The sequence below is a fragment of the Phyllostomus hastatus genome, unplaced genomic scaffold, assembly GCF_019186645.2.
Source record: "Phyllostomus hastatus isolate PE091 unplaced genomic scaffold, TTU_PhHast_1.1 phas_scaffold_129, whole genome shotgun sequence".
Classification (NCBI taxonomy): domain Eukaryota; kingdom Metazoa; phylum Chordata; class Mammalia; order Chiroptera; family Phyllostomidae; genus Phyllostomus; species Phyllostomus hastatus.
The window spans coordinates 30,521,319-30,538,137 of NW_025334009.1; the positions used below are offsets into that span (position 1 = coordinate 30,521,319).

General features: G+C 43.3%; 2 protein-coding genes across 4 annotated transcripts in view; one reads left to right on the top strand and one right to left on the bottom strand.

Annotated features, from left to right (window-relative positions):
* The window catches only part of TOPBP1 (DNA topoisomerase II binding protein 1), a 58,477-nt gene extending 57,860 nt beyond the window's left edge, over positions 1 to 617 (bottom strand). For all 3 annotated transcript variants that reach the window (XM_045856858.1, XM_045856859.1, XM_045856857.1), the window contains exon 1: positions 425 to 617. The gene's annotated coding sequence lies outside the window, so the exon portion shown is untranslated. The remainder of the gene's footprint in view (positions 1 to 424) is intronic.
* An 11,636-nt stretch (positions 618 to 12,253) lies between these two features.
* Positions 12,254 to 16,819, top strand: part of LOC123830522 (inhibitor of carbonic anhydrase-like) — a 38,273-nt gene continuing 33,707 nt past the window's right edge. Inside the window, exons 1-2 of the mRNA XM_045856854.1 lie at positions 12,254 to 12,407; positions 14,054 to 14,223. Coding sequence (XP_045712810.1) covers positions 12,365 to 12,407; positions 14,054 to 14,223 — 213 coding nt within the window. The 5' untranslated portion in view covers positions 12,254 to 12,364. The remainder of the gene's footprint in view (positions 12,408 to 14,053; positions 14,224 to 16,819) is intronic.

A 16,819-nucleotide genomic window follows, 5' to 3' on the forward strand; every position in this document is an offset into this window, starting at 1 on the left:
CAGAGAACGTAATCAATGTCCCTAAGCCGACTACGTGGAGGGCCTTTGCCATGGCGCTCTAAGGCCCCCAAAGACAATGAAAAAGCAATTGCATTCAGCTAAGGGCCCACGTAATAAATCTGTCCCTGCGGGCAACCCAGAGCCTAGAGATCTGTTCATCCCTCAGTACACGGACTTTAAATACAAACGTGCAAGCCAGATAGCAAAGTTATGCCCCGTAAAGGCCGGACGCTCTTGCTCCCCAGCTCCCGGGGAAAGGCCCAGCTCCCGGCCCGGTCGGAGCAGCAGCCTCACCTCCCCGGAGTCCAAGTCCTACCCGCCGGTTACGAGGGCAGGAAACCAGGGCCGCGAAGGCCAAAGGAGGCGTCACGACCCCCATCTGGAGTGGGGAAGGAGCGGGGTCTTCCCTCCGTGCCTCACTCACCTCGGTGGAGCCAGAGCCCCTGGGGGCGGCGAGTGGGGGCGCGCGCGGCCCGCAGGAGAGCGGCTGGGGTCGGGCGCCAGCCCGGCACACACCAGCCGCACCCCGCGGCGCGCCCACCCCGAGAGCAACGCAGGACCCGGAAATTGCCGAAGCCCCGAACTGACTTTCGCGCCTACTGTGCGGACGCGCTCACCTCTTCCGGCGGAAGTGACCTCGGTGTGCAGTCGCGGAAGGAGGCTGGAGTCCTCAAAAATTGGGGTGGGCAGCCAGAAGTGTATTACTGAGCCGGTTTTGGGGTTAGGGAAGGACTTGGGACGGACGCCTTGGGATTTAGGCTTCTGAAGAGCGGCCCGGGGCTCCGCAGGGAGGTGACCTGGGATCCACGGCTCGAGGGGTGAGGCCGGAGGCCAGGAGTACCTTAGAGGAGGTCCGAAAACACCGAAACATAAAGCGTAACCCCAGGGGAAAAGAGCGCTTCCTCAATAAATATTTCATACCTGCCACGGGCCAGGCAGGGCACGAGAAACCATATATTACATAAAACAAATCTCTCAGGCAAATAGTGGTATTTTCATTTTAACAGATGTAAAATCTGAGGCTTAGTTAAGTTAAATGATGTGTCCAAGACCATACAGTTAAATGGTAGAATTAAGTTGTTAGTCAAGTCTTTTTGACTTGTGGACAAAAAAGGAGTTCTGTGGAAAGGAACCTCACAGGGTGATCTGATCATAAATTCCTACCTGGGCAGGTCATGGTGGGTAGTCATGCCCCAGGCACATAGCTTTCATAAAAGGCTTATTTTTACCTGAAGGAAGCCCTGTCCATTGTTTCTGCTGTGTGAGTTAACACACCTTTGAAATGCCCCCTTTCATACCCCTCCTTCCAATAGTGACTACCCTTTAGGACCCCTCCTTATAAATTGTGAATCTTAACTATCCTGCAATCTGATTGGGGCCTTGCTTTCTTCCACCTTCACGTAACCTTCCTTACATCCCCTGTTTAATCTCAAATGCATAAAAGTAATTGAAAACCGTTAGTCTCTAGCCCAGGAAACATCTCAGTCTAGTGCGGTCTTGCTTCCAGGTGTATCCTATTTGGCTCAAAAAAAAATATTCTCTACAGGTTTGGACATTCTTACGTCGACAGACTCCACGGACAAGGTTTTTTCCCCTCCAATATAGCAAGAATATAACCACTGCCTACCAGAGCCAGGAGGGCTGAAGGGGAGAAATTGACAGGATGACATGAATTATGTACCTAGTACAAGGAGGTCTTTGCCAAGATCATCAAAAGCCCTCCTCTACTTCTTGCCTGCAATGAGCATGTCATCATCTTTCTCTGCAACTCCCTGAGAGTAGGGGAGGTCTGGGGCAGAAAGTGAAGTTCAAATGGGAAAGGTCATGGGAGAGGAGCTAAAACAGGACTGCAGAATCTTGGATTGTTCAGAAGAAATGACAAACTGCTTAGTGTTTCTTATTTTACTCTCGAAATTGAAAAGCTCATGATTTTGGATTGAGTGATGTGAGAGTTTAATGCCATATACCTTGATTGTTTTTATTTTTCTTTTTAGCACCTAAAGATGATAATAAGCAGCTTAGGTCTAAGTCTGTGAATATACTCAACCAAGGTGAGTCAGAATCAGTAACACTAGGTCTCAAGGTAAAAAAAAAAAAAACCATTGTTGTTGGGGACAGAATGAGAAAAGGCTTGAGAGAGAGAGGGAGAGAGAGAGAATGCCACTGTTAATTGTTAAGGAGCACGTCGGTCATGAAGCTGCCCTAATAATGACTATCCATAGGGTACTTTACAGTTGACAGGACTCCTGCTTGCACGATTCCTGCTTGCTTTCTCAGCAATCCTCTAGTTGCTAGAGGATTGTAATTTCAACTCCTTAACAGTTACAGAGTAGTTACATTTATACAATCCTAAAATTATTTTGGCCCTTCAAAGGTAACTATGAGGCTGATGTGGCCCCAGGGAAAATGAGTTTGACATCCCTTCTCTAGTATGTGGGCGTCATTGTCCCATGTGTAGATGGGGAAAGTGAGGCTGAAGAACTTGTGACCCCACCAGAGCCACAGGGGTGGCCGCACCTGGGCTTGAGGAGAGGTGGCTGACTGGAAACCCTGTGCCCTTCCTGACCAACCGCACTGTTCCTTTTCACATGCTGCCCACCCATGTCTGCCTGAAGGTCAGCACCAGGACAGGAGCCCATTCTTGACATTTCTGGGGCTGAGTGGAGGCCTCCTGAAGAGAGTTGTACATGCCACTAATGAAGATGAGGAGGAAAAATGAAATCAGCCCCTTAGCTTTTGGCCTGCTTGATTTGAATAGCAGGGGAGTCAACCTCGTCTTTAGACCAGGGGAGCAGGTGACAAGTTCTCCCATCTGTGTCTCCACATAGGCAGAGAGGGTCTGCATCTGTCCCTGAAGTACTAATCTTGGGATTTAGCTAGAGCAGTGCTTCTCCATCTAGTGTAGTACCTGGACCAGATGCCTCAGCTTCACCTAGGAATTTGCTGGAAATGAAAATTTGGGGGCCTGACCTGAGGCCTGCAGAGTTAGGAACTCTGGGGGTGGGTTCCAGCATTCTGTGCTTTCACAAGTTCTCCAAGTGATTGTGATACACATTAAAGTTTGCTTGAACAGCAATCTGTTAGGAAAGGGTAAAAGTGGTTATGTGGGTTGTGGTTAGTGAAGATTCTGGTGAAAACAGGTAATAGGTGTGATACGACCCCCTCCGCATCCCCGCCCCAGCTCCCTCAGAAGGAGTTCAGGGATTAACTTTCCCCTCACCTCCCTGGCATTCGAAAGCACCTCTCTATTTCTTCGGCACTTCTTCAGCTAGGACCAGACACTCCAGGCCCTGCCTGGAGTAGGATTAAAGGGAACGTTATATTTATCTATTTGTAGAATGAAAAAACACAGGAAACAAATATGACAAAACAGTTACTTTTAAAATGCAGGTGGTGGGAATATGAGTATTTCTTGTATATTTTGCTATGTAGATAAAATTTCTCAAAATCAAAAAATTAAAAGCCAGATTTTTAAGGGTTTCATATTTGTTTTCCAGGGCTATAATGAATGAGTATGTATAAATAAAGGGATTATAATTTAAAATGAGATTAGTTTATTGCTGCAAAAAGAGTTTGCAGTGGCAAAACATTTGTTTAAACTGTTGTCTTCAGAAACCTGAAAGGTAAAACATAGACCTACTGAGTCTGCTGAGGTGAAGGGAAGAGGGGGAAAATAGAATGTTAGCAGCACTCGTGTTGGTCCTGGCTGCATTTAATTAGTTATTATAAGAAAGACACAACAAGCTCAGGGAAGAACTGGCTTGTTTGCAAGCAACAATAAAAAGGATTAGAAATCTAAAAATGCGAGGTTTTGCAAGGTTGGAAAAGCTGACTGCATCTAGGTCCTAAAAACAAGATATACATCAGAGAACTTTTGAGCAACAAATGGCCACTACAACCCATCCGTGTGGGAAAGATCTAGTTAAGAATATGGAGCTCCCACCCAACCTGGGTAAGCACCGTCAAATGAGAGTGGGAGGCATGAAGCCAAGGAGAGCAATTGGGCTTGAAAATTAGTTCGAGAGAGACCTGCAGTGTGGCCACTGTTTCAGGGAAACAGCTCTACCATGGCTTCCTCCTGGCGCCTCTGCCCATATCCACAGGGACAGAGGGTGGAATTGTAGCATATCTGAGTCTTGGCCAAACACCTGGTGATCCTGCTAGAACAGGAGAGAGTGGGAGGCCTCTACAGAGCTGCTAGTCAGGAAGCCACCTCCCACTCATCTTCCTGCCCCTCCTAGGAGGCTGTCCTCAGATCGCTTCTCCTGGCCTCCCTGGTTCTGATGAGGTATGGGCTTCCTACACCGCTCCCCTGAGAATAGACCTGCAGAATACTAAGCCACTTAGCTGCTGTCTCTGTTTGGCTCCTTGGCAAACGGGGTTTCCCACAACTCACATTGCAGCCCTGTGCATTTCAGTGTCATTGTCTTTGGTGTGTGGGTCAAGGAATCAGGGAGCTGGCACTTTTGGCGTTGGCTTCTTCCTCTTCACTCTCTATGGAAGTAATAAACAATGTATAATAAATCTAAAATTGTCTCATGTGTCTTCACTAGCCTAATCAGGCCCCGCCCTTAACCTTGTATGTGTGAGGTTGACAACTACTCCATAAAACTGAACAGAAGCAAATAGATCTGAAGGTTATTCAAGTTTTGCGATAATTGCTTTGTGAAGAAAACCAGAAATGAGGAGTACTTAAATGGATTCAATCTTCAAGCTCTTATAGTAGGAAGAAGGAAAAAGGCAGGCCCCAAGGAGCACAAACTTCTCAATACCATGCAGATGTGACTGGAGAGGATAACGGGAAAAGAAGACCCTCCCAGCATGAGGTGCCAGACACCTGGGAGAGAAATGAGCAAAGAAGCTACTTTCAGAGAGTGAATCTGGGTCTAATCAGGCAGAGGAACCACCCAATCCCTGTCCAGCAGGACCTCAAAATTGATGCTGTCCAGCAACAGCGATGGCTTTTCACTCCTCCCCTTTCTAAAAGGGAGTTTTATTGTAGTTACATTGCCCCTGTCACACCATCGTATATCAGGCATGCAATTGCAGGGGGTTGGGGTGGCAGCAAATTGTGTGTTTCATCCATATGCCACTGGACCATAAGGTGAATTCTGGTGGAGACCATGTAGCAGAACATTAGTATCCTACACATTCCTCAACCTTAACAGCCTTTTAAAAAAAATTCTCACCCAAGGATATGTTTAGAGAGGAAAGGAGAGAGAGAAAGAGAGAGAGAGAGAAACATTGATTGGTTGCCTCCCTGTTAGCACTCCGCCAGGGCTTAACCCTAACCACTCAAACACATTGGGAAACTTCCAACTGCCAGCATCTGTGCTTCTTTGCGTGAATGCATTCTCTGACACCAAGAGTCTGCTTTGCCACCTGCACAGTAGACCAAAGAGTTAGGACCTAAGGAAAACTATTGTTTGCATGCCCCTTGAATGGGATATTCTCCTGTGGCTTTCAAGGTGTCCCTAGTGGAATTAAGTTCCAGTCTCTACAGTGGTAACTGACTTGTTAGTACAACTTTTGTTTACCTTCTTTCCTTTGCCTTGCTTCCCCATTCTCTTACTTGTGTTTACTTACTAAATAAAACACTGGAAAAGTCTTTTCTAAGATCTGTTTTTTGGGGGAACTCAACTAAGACAAAAGACCCAAGACATATGCCTCCTTTTCACAGTGTGTGTTGTTACTGGGAAGAATTTGCCCAGCCAGGGTTTTAGTTGCCAGCCTCTTGGCACGTAGGTAGGGTAGTGGGACTGAGTTATGACCAATAGGATATAGGTAGAAGTAATGCACTTGCAGGCCTGGTCCATGAAAACCTCTTGTATTGCCTTCCACACTCTTCCATATTCTGGATGTCAACACATAGGACAATCTTGGACGCCACATGTTAAAAACAGCAGAGCCTCCCTCAACCTGGATCTCTGAATGACCAGAGCTATGAAGGCAAACTTACCCCTGCATCTCCAACAAATATCACCACGGCTGCCAGAGGTCACCTTATAAATTGTTACGACATTGAGATGTGCAGCTTCATTTGTTATGGCAATTAGTAGCAACCTAATCAACCCTGAACTTTATATCCACAAAGGACCTTAGAAAAAGGAAGGGTGCAACTGCTCCAGAGACAAATGCCAGAGGCCACACGGGGAAGACTGTGGACTGAGGAAGCAGGCTGCCTACTTTGAATGCTGGCTCTCACACATGCTAGCTGTCTGACCTTGACAAGTTGTTTAACCTGTTTCACTTTCTTCTTGTATGAAATGGGAATGATAGTAGCACCTACTTCATGGGGTTACTATAAATTAATACTTGAAAAGCACTTAGCTTAGTGCCTCATAAACATTTAATGATAAATTTACAAATTCTTAATTTTCCAAAGGGCATTCTCACCATAAAGTCTTTAAATTATTTTCTACACCACAATCTTCTAACCTGCTTGCAACTATGACAGGTTGTGCCAAGGCAACAGAGATGGCTTTAGCACTTGGGTGTCCTTCCTTTGCAATATGACTTTGCCCTTGTACATAACAATTTTTCAGAGTTTGCTCCATCCTGGGGTCACAGTGCACCTCGGCCCTTTTGGATTTGAGCTGTGTTAGCTTTAGATAGATGATTAACTTCAGGAGGCATGTTCACCTCTTGGTCCTATTTGATTTTTGTCCACAGATCTGCAGAGCAGATTGCTCAATCCACATTTGAGACAATCATTTATGTGCATTTATTCATTTACTTGATATTTTTGAGCCCTATATTATACCAGACCCTATTTTCCAACCTAGGATTAGCATATTGAACAAGAGAAATGTGTTCTCTGCTGTGACAGACCCTATTTCTTCTCAAGGGTATGAATAAATGAGAGCTAGAGCAGTTATAAATGAGCACAGTAGCCTATAAAATGTATTCACTCAGAAATAACATACTAGAATCTTAAAAAATAAAGATTAAAATCAGTAGCTAATATAGTCCTCACCTATGCTTCTGTCGTGATGATGTAGCATGTGCAGGAACTGTGCCCTCATTGAGCACATCAAGAAGATGTGGATAAAGCACCAGAAAACTTTTATTTAAGAGCACTATTGGCTAGAGGTGCCAAGTTTCTGGAAAAGCGAAGGTAACTCAGAGAGGTGCGATGACATTCTGCAACCACATCTCCCTGTGGAAATTTACCACTTCCAGGACCAAGACAAGAGGTATTTGCTTTGCCTAAGCAGAGGACCACTGTTAGCCAAGCTGATGGCAGTCTCAGGGCTGGAAAAACAGAAGTAGAGGCAAGATTGCAATCACAGGGGAGCTGCAGAGAACTAAGCCTGACGAATGACCAGTTTTCCATTAAGATATTTGGCACAATTTGAAGATCCACGGGATGAGAGGCAAAAGAAAAAAAAAACACTACATCTTAGAGAGATCCCAATAAATATACTAGGTGTATGAGTTTCCTATAGCTGCTGTAACAATTATCACAAAGCTAGTGCCTTAAAGCAATACAATTTATTGTCTGTTCTGTAGGTCAGCAGTCTGAAAGGAGTCTCACTGGGAAAAACTGGAGGTGTCATCAGAGCTGTGTTCCTTTCTGGAGGCTTGACAGGAGAACCCATTTCCTTGCCTTTGCCAGCACTAGAGCTGCTCCCATTATTTGGCTCATGGCCTCACACCCTTCCAGCTTCAAAGCCAGAAATGTCAGAGTCTTTCTTACATCGCATCATTCAGACACTAACTCTTCTGCTTCCCTCTTCCACATGTACAAGACCCTTGTGATAACATTGGCCCGCCCAGATAATCCAGGATCAAATCACCTGATTAGCAACTTTATTTCCATCTGCAACTTAAGCCCTTCTGGCCACATAATGTAACATATTCATAGTTTGTGGGGTTAGGACATTGACACCTTTGGGGGACCATTATTCCGCATACTGCACCAGGCTTCCAGTAGGAAGGCAGGGAAGCTTACCAAAACTGCAGCTTAGCCCTCATGCAGCACAGCTGATTGGATCGAAGAGATCAGTGCCCAGTCTATCTTTTTTAGCAGAATAAAAGGATGAATGCACTTTGGAAATGATAGTAGATCATCTGGAGTCTCTAAACAACTTTATACACAGTATCCAAATACTTGTTTAAGCAAAAATTAAAAGATGTGTCAAGACAACTATGTGTCCAAGGACTAGTAGAAAAACACATAACATTAATAGATCCACCGATAATCCAGATATTGCAGTCAACAGACACACAAGGACCTTTAAAAACTATGACTAATAGAACAAAAAATAGAGTCAAATGTGATGAAGTAGAAGAAAACATGGTGAAAATAATGGAAAGATGGAGAATGTCATCGGAGAATTGGATTCTCTGAAGAAGGAATTAGATGAAAATTCCAGAGGCGAAAAAGGCAACAATTCTACTACAGATGCAAGAAAAAGCATCTTTGGGCTTTCTGTCTGTCTGATTGTGGCACCAAGAGTGAATGAGGAATGCAGGGACTGCAAAACCATGAAAAAGGAATTTTTGCAACTCAGAAATAACCTTGTTAGTAGTTACTCTACAAAATAATCTAAAATGTGAGTTTGTACGAAAAAGGAAAGAATAATATTAATTTTTCAATAAATGGATTTAATAGTACACAGATGCACAGAAGAAAGGACTAGCAAACTGGAAGATAGGTCAATAAAAAAAATCCAAACTAAAGCACAGTGAGAAAAAGATAGAGTGGAAATACCACCCCCCACCAAAATGATGATACATGCTTGTTTTAAAAAGATTACCATACAAACACTTACTGTCACAGAAGTAGAGTCAACAGAGAATAGGCAGGAGGAATATTTAAATAAACAATGGCTGAGAATTTTCCAAAAAGTGATGAAAAACAGCCCATATATTACCCATATATTCACAGCTAGGGTAAAATCACACTGAGACATGCTGTGGTCAAACCAAGGAGATAAAGAAGGTAAGGAGAATATTTAAAACCAGTCAGAGGAAAAAGGTACATTACTTTCAAAGGAGCAACAGTTAACTTCTCAACAACAATTATGACAAAAGAGTAAAGTGACATTATTAAAGTTGTAGAAGAAAAGAACTAAAAGGGTGGAATATTATACTCAGTGGGGGAAAAAACTCCACAAAATTGTTAGTTAAAAACATTTAAAACCCTGGGAAATTTCTCTGCCAGAAGATTTGTCCTAAAGAAAGAATTCTTTAGACAGAATAAAAATGGTCCCAGCTGGAAACACAGAAATTGAGAAAGGAGTGAAAAGCAATGAAAAGAGTAAATATGTGGTGAAATATAAATAAATATTGACTTAACAAACAATATTTTACGACATTCCAAACTGTAAATGTAATGAAAAGTGCATAGCAATAATACTGCAGACAAAAGCGAGTCCATGAACTTCAGATGTTACAAAGTCTCCAGCATCAGCAAGGAAGTTGTAGAAATGATGATGTTCCTAACACCCTAAGTCAAGGATGTGTGTTGTAATCTGTTGAGTACTCACTAAAAAAAGAGGGGAAGAATATGTGACTAACAGGTGAATAGAGAGGAAATGGTGGACTAAATAAAAAAAAACTAATCTAAAAGATGACAGGAGGAAAGAGAGGAAAGGGAACAAAAAACAGCTTAAGCAAAGAGAAAACAAATAGTAATGTAGTGGATGACACCAAATATAATAGTAGTTACATTAAATGTTAACAAATTACTTCTACCAATTAAAAGTCTAAGACTGTCAGATGGAATTCTAAAATATATGCTTCTTATAAAAGACACATTTTAAATATAAGGACACAGAAACACTGAATACAAAAGAATTTTAAAAAGCATACCATGCATACATAGCCAAAAGAAAGCTGATGTAAGTACTCCAATATTAGACAAAACATTACTGAGATGAAAAGAGGCATTTTATAATGATCATAATAATAAAAGAAATAACCCACCAGTAAGGTATCACAATCCCAAATATGTATGCACTCAAAAACAGAGTTTTAAAATATATAAAGCAAAAGTTGATGAAATTAAAAAGAAGAAAGAGACAAATTCACAATCATAGCAGGGAACTTAACACACCTCTCTTGAGTGCTAATAGAAAAACAGGAAAAAAAGAAATCAGTATAAAAATATCAAATCACTATATTGTACACCTGAAACTAATATTGTATGTCAACTATGATTCAATTAAAAATCTTCCCTGGCCAGGTAGTCCAGTTAGGTAGAGCATCATCCTGATAGGCCAAGGTTGCGGGTTCAATCTCCAGTCAGGGCACATACAGGAAGCAACCAATGAATGCATGAAGAAGTGGAACAACAAATCAATGTTTCTCTTTCTCTCTCCTTCATCTCTCTCTCTCTAAAATCACTAAATTTAAAAAGAAAAAAGAAACCAAAGACAGAACTAAATAACACAATTTTCAAATATGGTTATATATACAGATGTACGGATATGTTTATTATGTATTTTATGTATATAATATCTTATATATAGACAAGTATTTTATATATTATACATACATGTACATAATACATATTACATATAACAAATATAAGAAATAGTATTTTTACATAGTATGAATATATATAAATGTCATAAAATAGATGGGACAGGGGCAAAAAATCCTAAACAAAATATCAAAAATCCAAGCTCAGCAATAAATGAAAAGCATTATACATAACAACAAAGTGGGGTTTATTCCAGAAATGTAATAGTAGTTTAATGTTTAAAACTCAAGTAGGGTAGTCCCCCACATTAACATAAAAAGGCTTCAACGTTACAAAATATTATCAAGAGAAAACCTAGTAAAAAAAGCCTGAATCATCAGAGGGGTGTAACATAGTTATGAATTGCAAGTCTTAATGTTGTCAAGATGTTGATATTGACAAAATTCCTCCAAACTGGTTTACATGCCTGTATAGTTCCAAACAAATCTCTGCAGAACATGTCAATTCTAAAATTTACACGGGACTGCAAAGCCAGAACAACAAATAAATCCAAGTTCATCTTGAGGAAGAACAAACTGGAGGACTTTATACTATGAGATGTCAAGACTTATTCTAAGGACACAGACATTGAGACAGTGAAATATTAAGTGGAAGGACTGATCAGCAGAACATAATAGAGAGTCCAGAAACACCTATAAAGTTATCTGATTTTTGACAAAGTTGATAATAAAGTGCAGTGAGAAAAGAATTATCTTTCTAGTAAATGGTGCTGGGTCGATTGGGCATCCACGTGGAAGAAAAAAAATGAATTCAGGCTCCTGTCTTACAACATTCACGAGCACCAGTTCCAAAAATATTTAGGCCGTGTGGCTTGGCCTTGTCTTCTGTGACATTATGCAAGCTCACCTGGTCCTTCAGCTTATAACCACAGTTGTATAACACAAGTTAGAAGTTTCTAATTCATTCCTTAAATCCCAGACCTAATGAGTGAACATTTAGGGCAAAAAAATTCATGTTAAGAAAAGTCAATTACCGGTGATGGCTTCCACTCATGATGGAGGCGTAGGTAAGCACAGCTCACCTCCTCCCACAACCACAGCAAAAAATACAGCTAAACTACAAAACAACTATCACCCAGAATCGTCCGAAAATCGAGCTGTGTGGAAGTCCAACAACCAAGGAATAAAAGAAGTCACATTCATGGAGACCGGTAGGAGGAGCAGAGAGCAAGGAGACAGATGGGGCCGTCCCACCCACACCCATTAGCGGCAGATAAATCCAATGCCGGGGACTTCTTGATGAGGGTCTCACCGCGGAGAGGACTCGTATCCTTTCTTTGTGATGGTGCTCAGCAGGGATTACTAGTCTAGACATTGCTTGAGCTCCTGACCAGAAATACACTAGCTATTTACAAATCATGACGGGGATCCCTGAAAATTGTGTTTGAAACGTTGTGTATACGTGTGCACCTGCTTTCCTGGGGGGATGGTCCTCAGTTTTCACCGTGCGAACTGCTCCCCGCTCCCCAGAAGTATATGTGCAAAATATGAAGCCCCGGAGGTCAGGGAAGTTTGGGCCCCGGGCGGATTGCTCTGGTCCAGTCCCGCGGGCTGCAGGGTTGCTTCGGTCTCACCTCCCAGGTGCGGGCTCCTCGCTCCAGAGGTCCAGCTTCGCAGCTCCGGCGCTGGGCAGAAGGGGCGGCCTCTGGGCGGGGGCCTAGTGGAAGACAACTTGCATCTCTGCAGCCCCGCGGAGGGCCGGGGCTGCTGGCGATCTGGCCTCGGGAAAGATGGGGGTGGGGCGACCGCGAACATCCTGAAAGGGCAAACCCTGTGGAAAAAGAGGATCCGCCCCTCCCCTCAGCCCCAGGAGGGCAGGTAAATCTCGAGGACGCCGGTAGGAGCCGGGTTGGTGTATCTCTCTCCGCGGAGGATGAGGCTTGCCATCTGCATCCTGCTGTGCGCGGGGGCCCTGGGTGAGTGGCACACTGGGATCCGGGGTGGGGGCCGGCCCTCCAGGCCTGGACTGGGTGCTGGCGGAGGGTCAGCTGTAGCGGAGGCACTGCACTGCCTGGGTCTAAAGAGGCCCGTAGCAGCCTAGCGCCTGCCTGGCCCCCAAATGCCTTACGCATACGGATGCACCGGTCACCTGACTAACTTTGGTCCTAGCAGAAACTCAGCCTCCTTAGGGCTGGGGTTCACAAACCAGGACCAGCCGTCAAATCCCGCCTGCCGCCTGATGTTTGCAGCTAAGAATGTTTGAATGGTTGAAAGAAAATCAAAAGAATAGTTTTGACATATGGAAGCGATATGAAATTCAGATTTCAGTGTTCGTATATAAAATTTTATTGGAACACAGTCATGCTCATTCAGGTAAGTGTTGTCACGGTTGCTTTCAGGCTTCAAGGGCAGAGTTAAGTCGTTGCCACAGAGACTGTATGGCTTAAACTATTTACTTAGCCCATTACAGAAAAAGTTCATGAGTGCTAACCTAGAGGCTGTTGATCCCCCTTACAGTGAAGGAAACTGGGACAGAGGAGAAGGAATTTTCCCAGGGCTCACTGGTTATTGTTGAGAGGGACTTAGAGCATGGAGCACGTGTCAGCTGTGCTTGACACATCAGATGTCTAACCTGAGGATCTTCCCTGCTCTGAACCTTACACAACCCCCATCTCCACCACACATTAGGGAGGTGGAGGAACGCAGGGGAAAAACAGCCACCCTAGAATGGGATCCACCTGCCACTCAGCGCTGTGTGACTCTAGGCTGTCCCTTGACCTCTCTGAGCTGTTTTCTCATCAGTTCAGTACACATTGCTTTTTCACAATAAGACACGGTTGCTGTGAAAGTTAAATGAGATAATTTATCTAATGGCAGAGATCTAGACACAAGTGAGTTATCTAACTAGTAAAAATCCTGCACATGAATGTAGGGGTGGCCATCCTGTGTTGTGGGGTGAGCAGGGCTCTTGGCTGGGTAACTGTACAAAGGTAATGGTGTAAAGTTAATGAGCTCAGGCATATGCAGAACCCTCTCTGGCTCAACATTGTTGGTTCAGTCCCGCCCTGGTTTGGTCAGGTGTCAAGCTGTCTTAAATCATTTCTGGAGTTGGGTATCTTACCTGGGGGGAGGGGTAATCTGGGTGGGGCAGAGGAAGAGGGCGCCAGGAAGGACAGGAGTGCTATGGTGGGCCCTTCCCGGCCCAGTACTGCCACATAGAGTCTCACAGTGAGCTCATCGGAGGCTGGGGTTGGGAGGAAGGTAGCTGTGGTCCAGCTATCTGCGGCCACAGGGAAATCCAGAGTGCACCCCGCCTGGGTCTGTCCCAACCCTTCCTGGATAGGGCTTGTGTTGTTTCTTCTTCTTCCGTCTTCTCCCCTGGTCAAGTCATGGGCTGACCAAAAGTTTGTTTTTCCAGTCCGCTCTGTGTTTACAAACCAGAGGCAAGAGTTGCCTCCCTTTCTCTTGTCCCCACCTCAGAAGGCAGTGGAATCTGTACCCTTCATTATTCATGGACAGGAGGTGGGGAGGACAGTACAGAAGGGATGTACTTTCAAGTCCCTTCAGAGGGTGCTGCCGTCTCTCCCACTGTAACAGGGACCTCTGAACCTTTCTCTCCTAGGGCTGTGTCTGGCTGTCCCCAGGGAAACTGTGAGATGGTGCACCATCTCCAGTCATGAGGCCACTAAGTGCTCCGAATTCCGTGACAGTATGCAGAAACTCCAACCTGATACTGATCCTGTCAGCTGTGTGAAGAGAACCTCCCACACTGACTGCATCAAGGCCGTCGCAGTAAGTCACTGCTGCCTAAAGGAGAGTGGAGGACAATCCATACTTCCCCTTGCTCCTGGTGCTTCTTTAATCTGTACTCACACATAGGAGGTTGATGTGTGGGGCAGTCAACCCCCACTGTTAATAAAATCCCTTCAGGAATGGACATAGGAGTGACCATCTTTAGCGAGTCTTAAAGCAAAGTCCAACATGCTCTGAAGGGGGACCATTTTGAGGCACTGTGTTCTCTGAATTCAGGGAAAAAACAAGGATGTTTGCTATCAAAATGATCATATAACACAATTTGGAAGTTCTTGCTACATCATGGGAAGTAGATGAATGATGCTCACAGGGAGGAGGAGTATGGTGTCAGGGTTGCAGATGACAGCTGAACCCTTTGTTTTCTGGTTTTCCAAAATCCTCTTCACCCCTTCAACATTGTTCCTGCCCCTTTGAGCCTGTGTCAGATGCTGTGCTGGGCACTGGGGCTGCAGTGAATTTAACAAACGTGGTCCTTACTCTTGATGAGCTTACAGTCTAGTCAGGAGAGAAGAAAAACACGCAAACAAGCAGACATGTAATTTCAAATTCTGTGATGTACAATGAAGGGGGAAAGTGGAACACTCTGACAGAGCACTGGGTGTCAGGGACATCTCCGTGTGCGGGAACAATGAAGCTGAGACCCCAGGGGTGAGCATGGGCAAGCCAAGAGCCAAGGTACAATACTCCAGGCATTGAACAACAGCGTGTGGAAAGGGCCTGAGACAGGGGAGAGCTGGGCTTGTCTGAGTTGCTGAAGGAAAGCCAAGGTGTCAGGGCAGAGCAAGGAGGAGACTAGAAGGAGCCAAAATTGGGAGAAGTAGACTCAGCCAGATGGAGCTTGATTAACTCAAGGAATCAGCAATTCAGTACAAACAATTCTTGTGTTCTGTTTTTGTTTTTGTTTTTAAATTGGACCTCAGGTACCATCATGGCTTAATTATAAGCCTTGAATTATGACCTAAGTTCAGCTTTGGTCTATGCATGCCCTTTTTATTTTTAAATGTGTTAATAATATAAAACAATACTATGCACAAACCCATCACAAGTTCTGAAACCTTCATTATCACCAGTAGCTCACATCTATAGGGCTACTCTGCGGTAGCACTGGATTCTGAGGGAATGGAGTCACTTGGGGTGGTGTAACTGCTGGGCCTACTCACAGGGGCCTGTGTGTTTCCCCTGCCTGAGCAAACAGAATCCTGAGTTTTTTGCCTTTTATTTTAGTTTTAAGACTTACATAGGTATGTGTGAGTGACTGATAGTTTTGCTTCTTAAAAAAATTTATAAATGTGACATTATTATGTGTTGTCTTCTGACACTTGTTTTTTTTTTTGCCCCCGTATTATCCTGAGACTCAGCCATATTGCTGAATGTGGCTATTGTTCATTCATTTTCAGAGCTCTACAATAGTCCATTATGTTAGTATACCACAGTTTATTTGTTCTTTTCTGGTCATCAGGCATTTGGACTATTTCCAGGATTTTTGTTATTTTAATGAGTGCTTGAGTGCTTGAATGTTCTTACACAAATATCCTGGGACACAAGTATTAAAAGTTTCTCTTGCACAATGTGAAGCAGAATTGCTGAGCCATGGGATATTTGTTAGACTTTTAAGACAATGCCAAATGTGTTTGATTTTTAAGCAAACCCAATGTGGTTATTTTGATTTCCACTCCCACCTGCAGTGTATGAGAGAATAGTCCATATCATTCTTGGTGAAATGGTATTTTATCATTATGAAATCATCTCAGTCTCTGCAGTGCTTTTTGACTAAATTCTGATACACACATACCACATCAGCTTTATTTGGTTAGTATCCTCCTATACCTTTTTTCCCATTCCTTTATTTTCAACTTTCTGTATGCTTATGCTTCGGTTGTGTCTTCTGAAAACTGTATATTGCTGGGTTTTGTTTATTAATGCAATCTGACAACTTTATTTGTTTTATGTGGTAGATTAGACCATTAATAATTATTGTTATTGATTGATTTGAGGTGCTAAACACACAAAAGTGTATAGGTGATGTGTTGTGGAATTATGCACCTGAAACCTGTATAATTTTGTTAACCAGTGTCATCCCAATAAATTCAATAAATGGGAACATTATTGTTACTAATGTTATAAGTACGAATATAAATTTGTACTTATTTCTGACATGTTTATATACATGTGTGTTTGTGCATGTGTGTCTATGTATGTATTATATGTATGTGTTTACATATATCTAAAAACTTAGAAAGAGGGAGAGGGAGACAGAGAGAATATTTGGATTGCCTTACAATTTTTGCCATTTAACCTGTTCACCATTCTTTCTCTTACTTCAGACCATCCTTCTGGACGTGTTTCCTTTTTGAAATATGTTTTCTTGATGATCCTTTAGACCGAATCCCTTGATGTTAATCTCTGTCAATTGCTTGCTTGTTTGTTTTCATTGTAAATGCTTTAATCTCCCCCTTATTCTTGAGTGGTAATTTTGCTGGATGTATAATTCTAGTTTGACATTTTCACTGTGTTCAAAAATACTATTCCACTATCTCCTGACTTCCAACGTAGTCATTGAAAAGCGTAGTTTGTC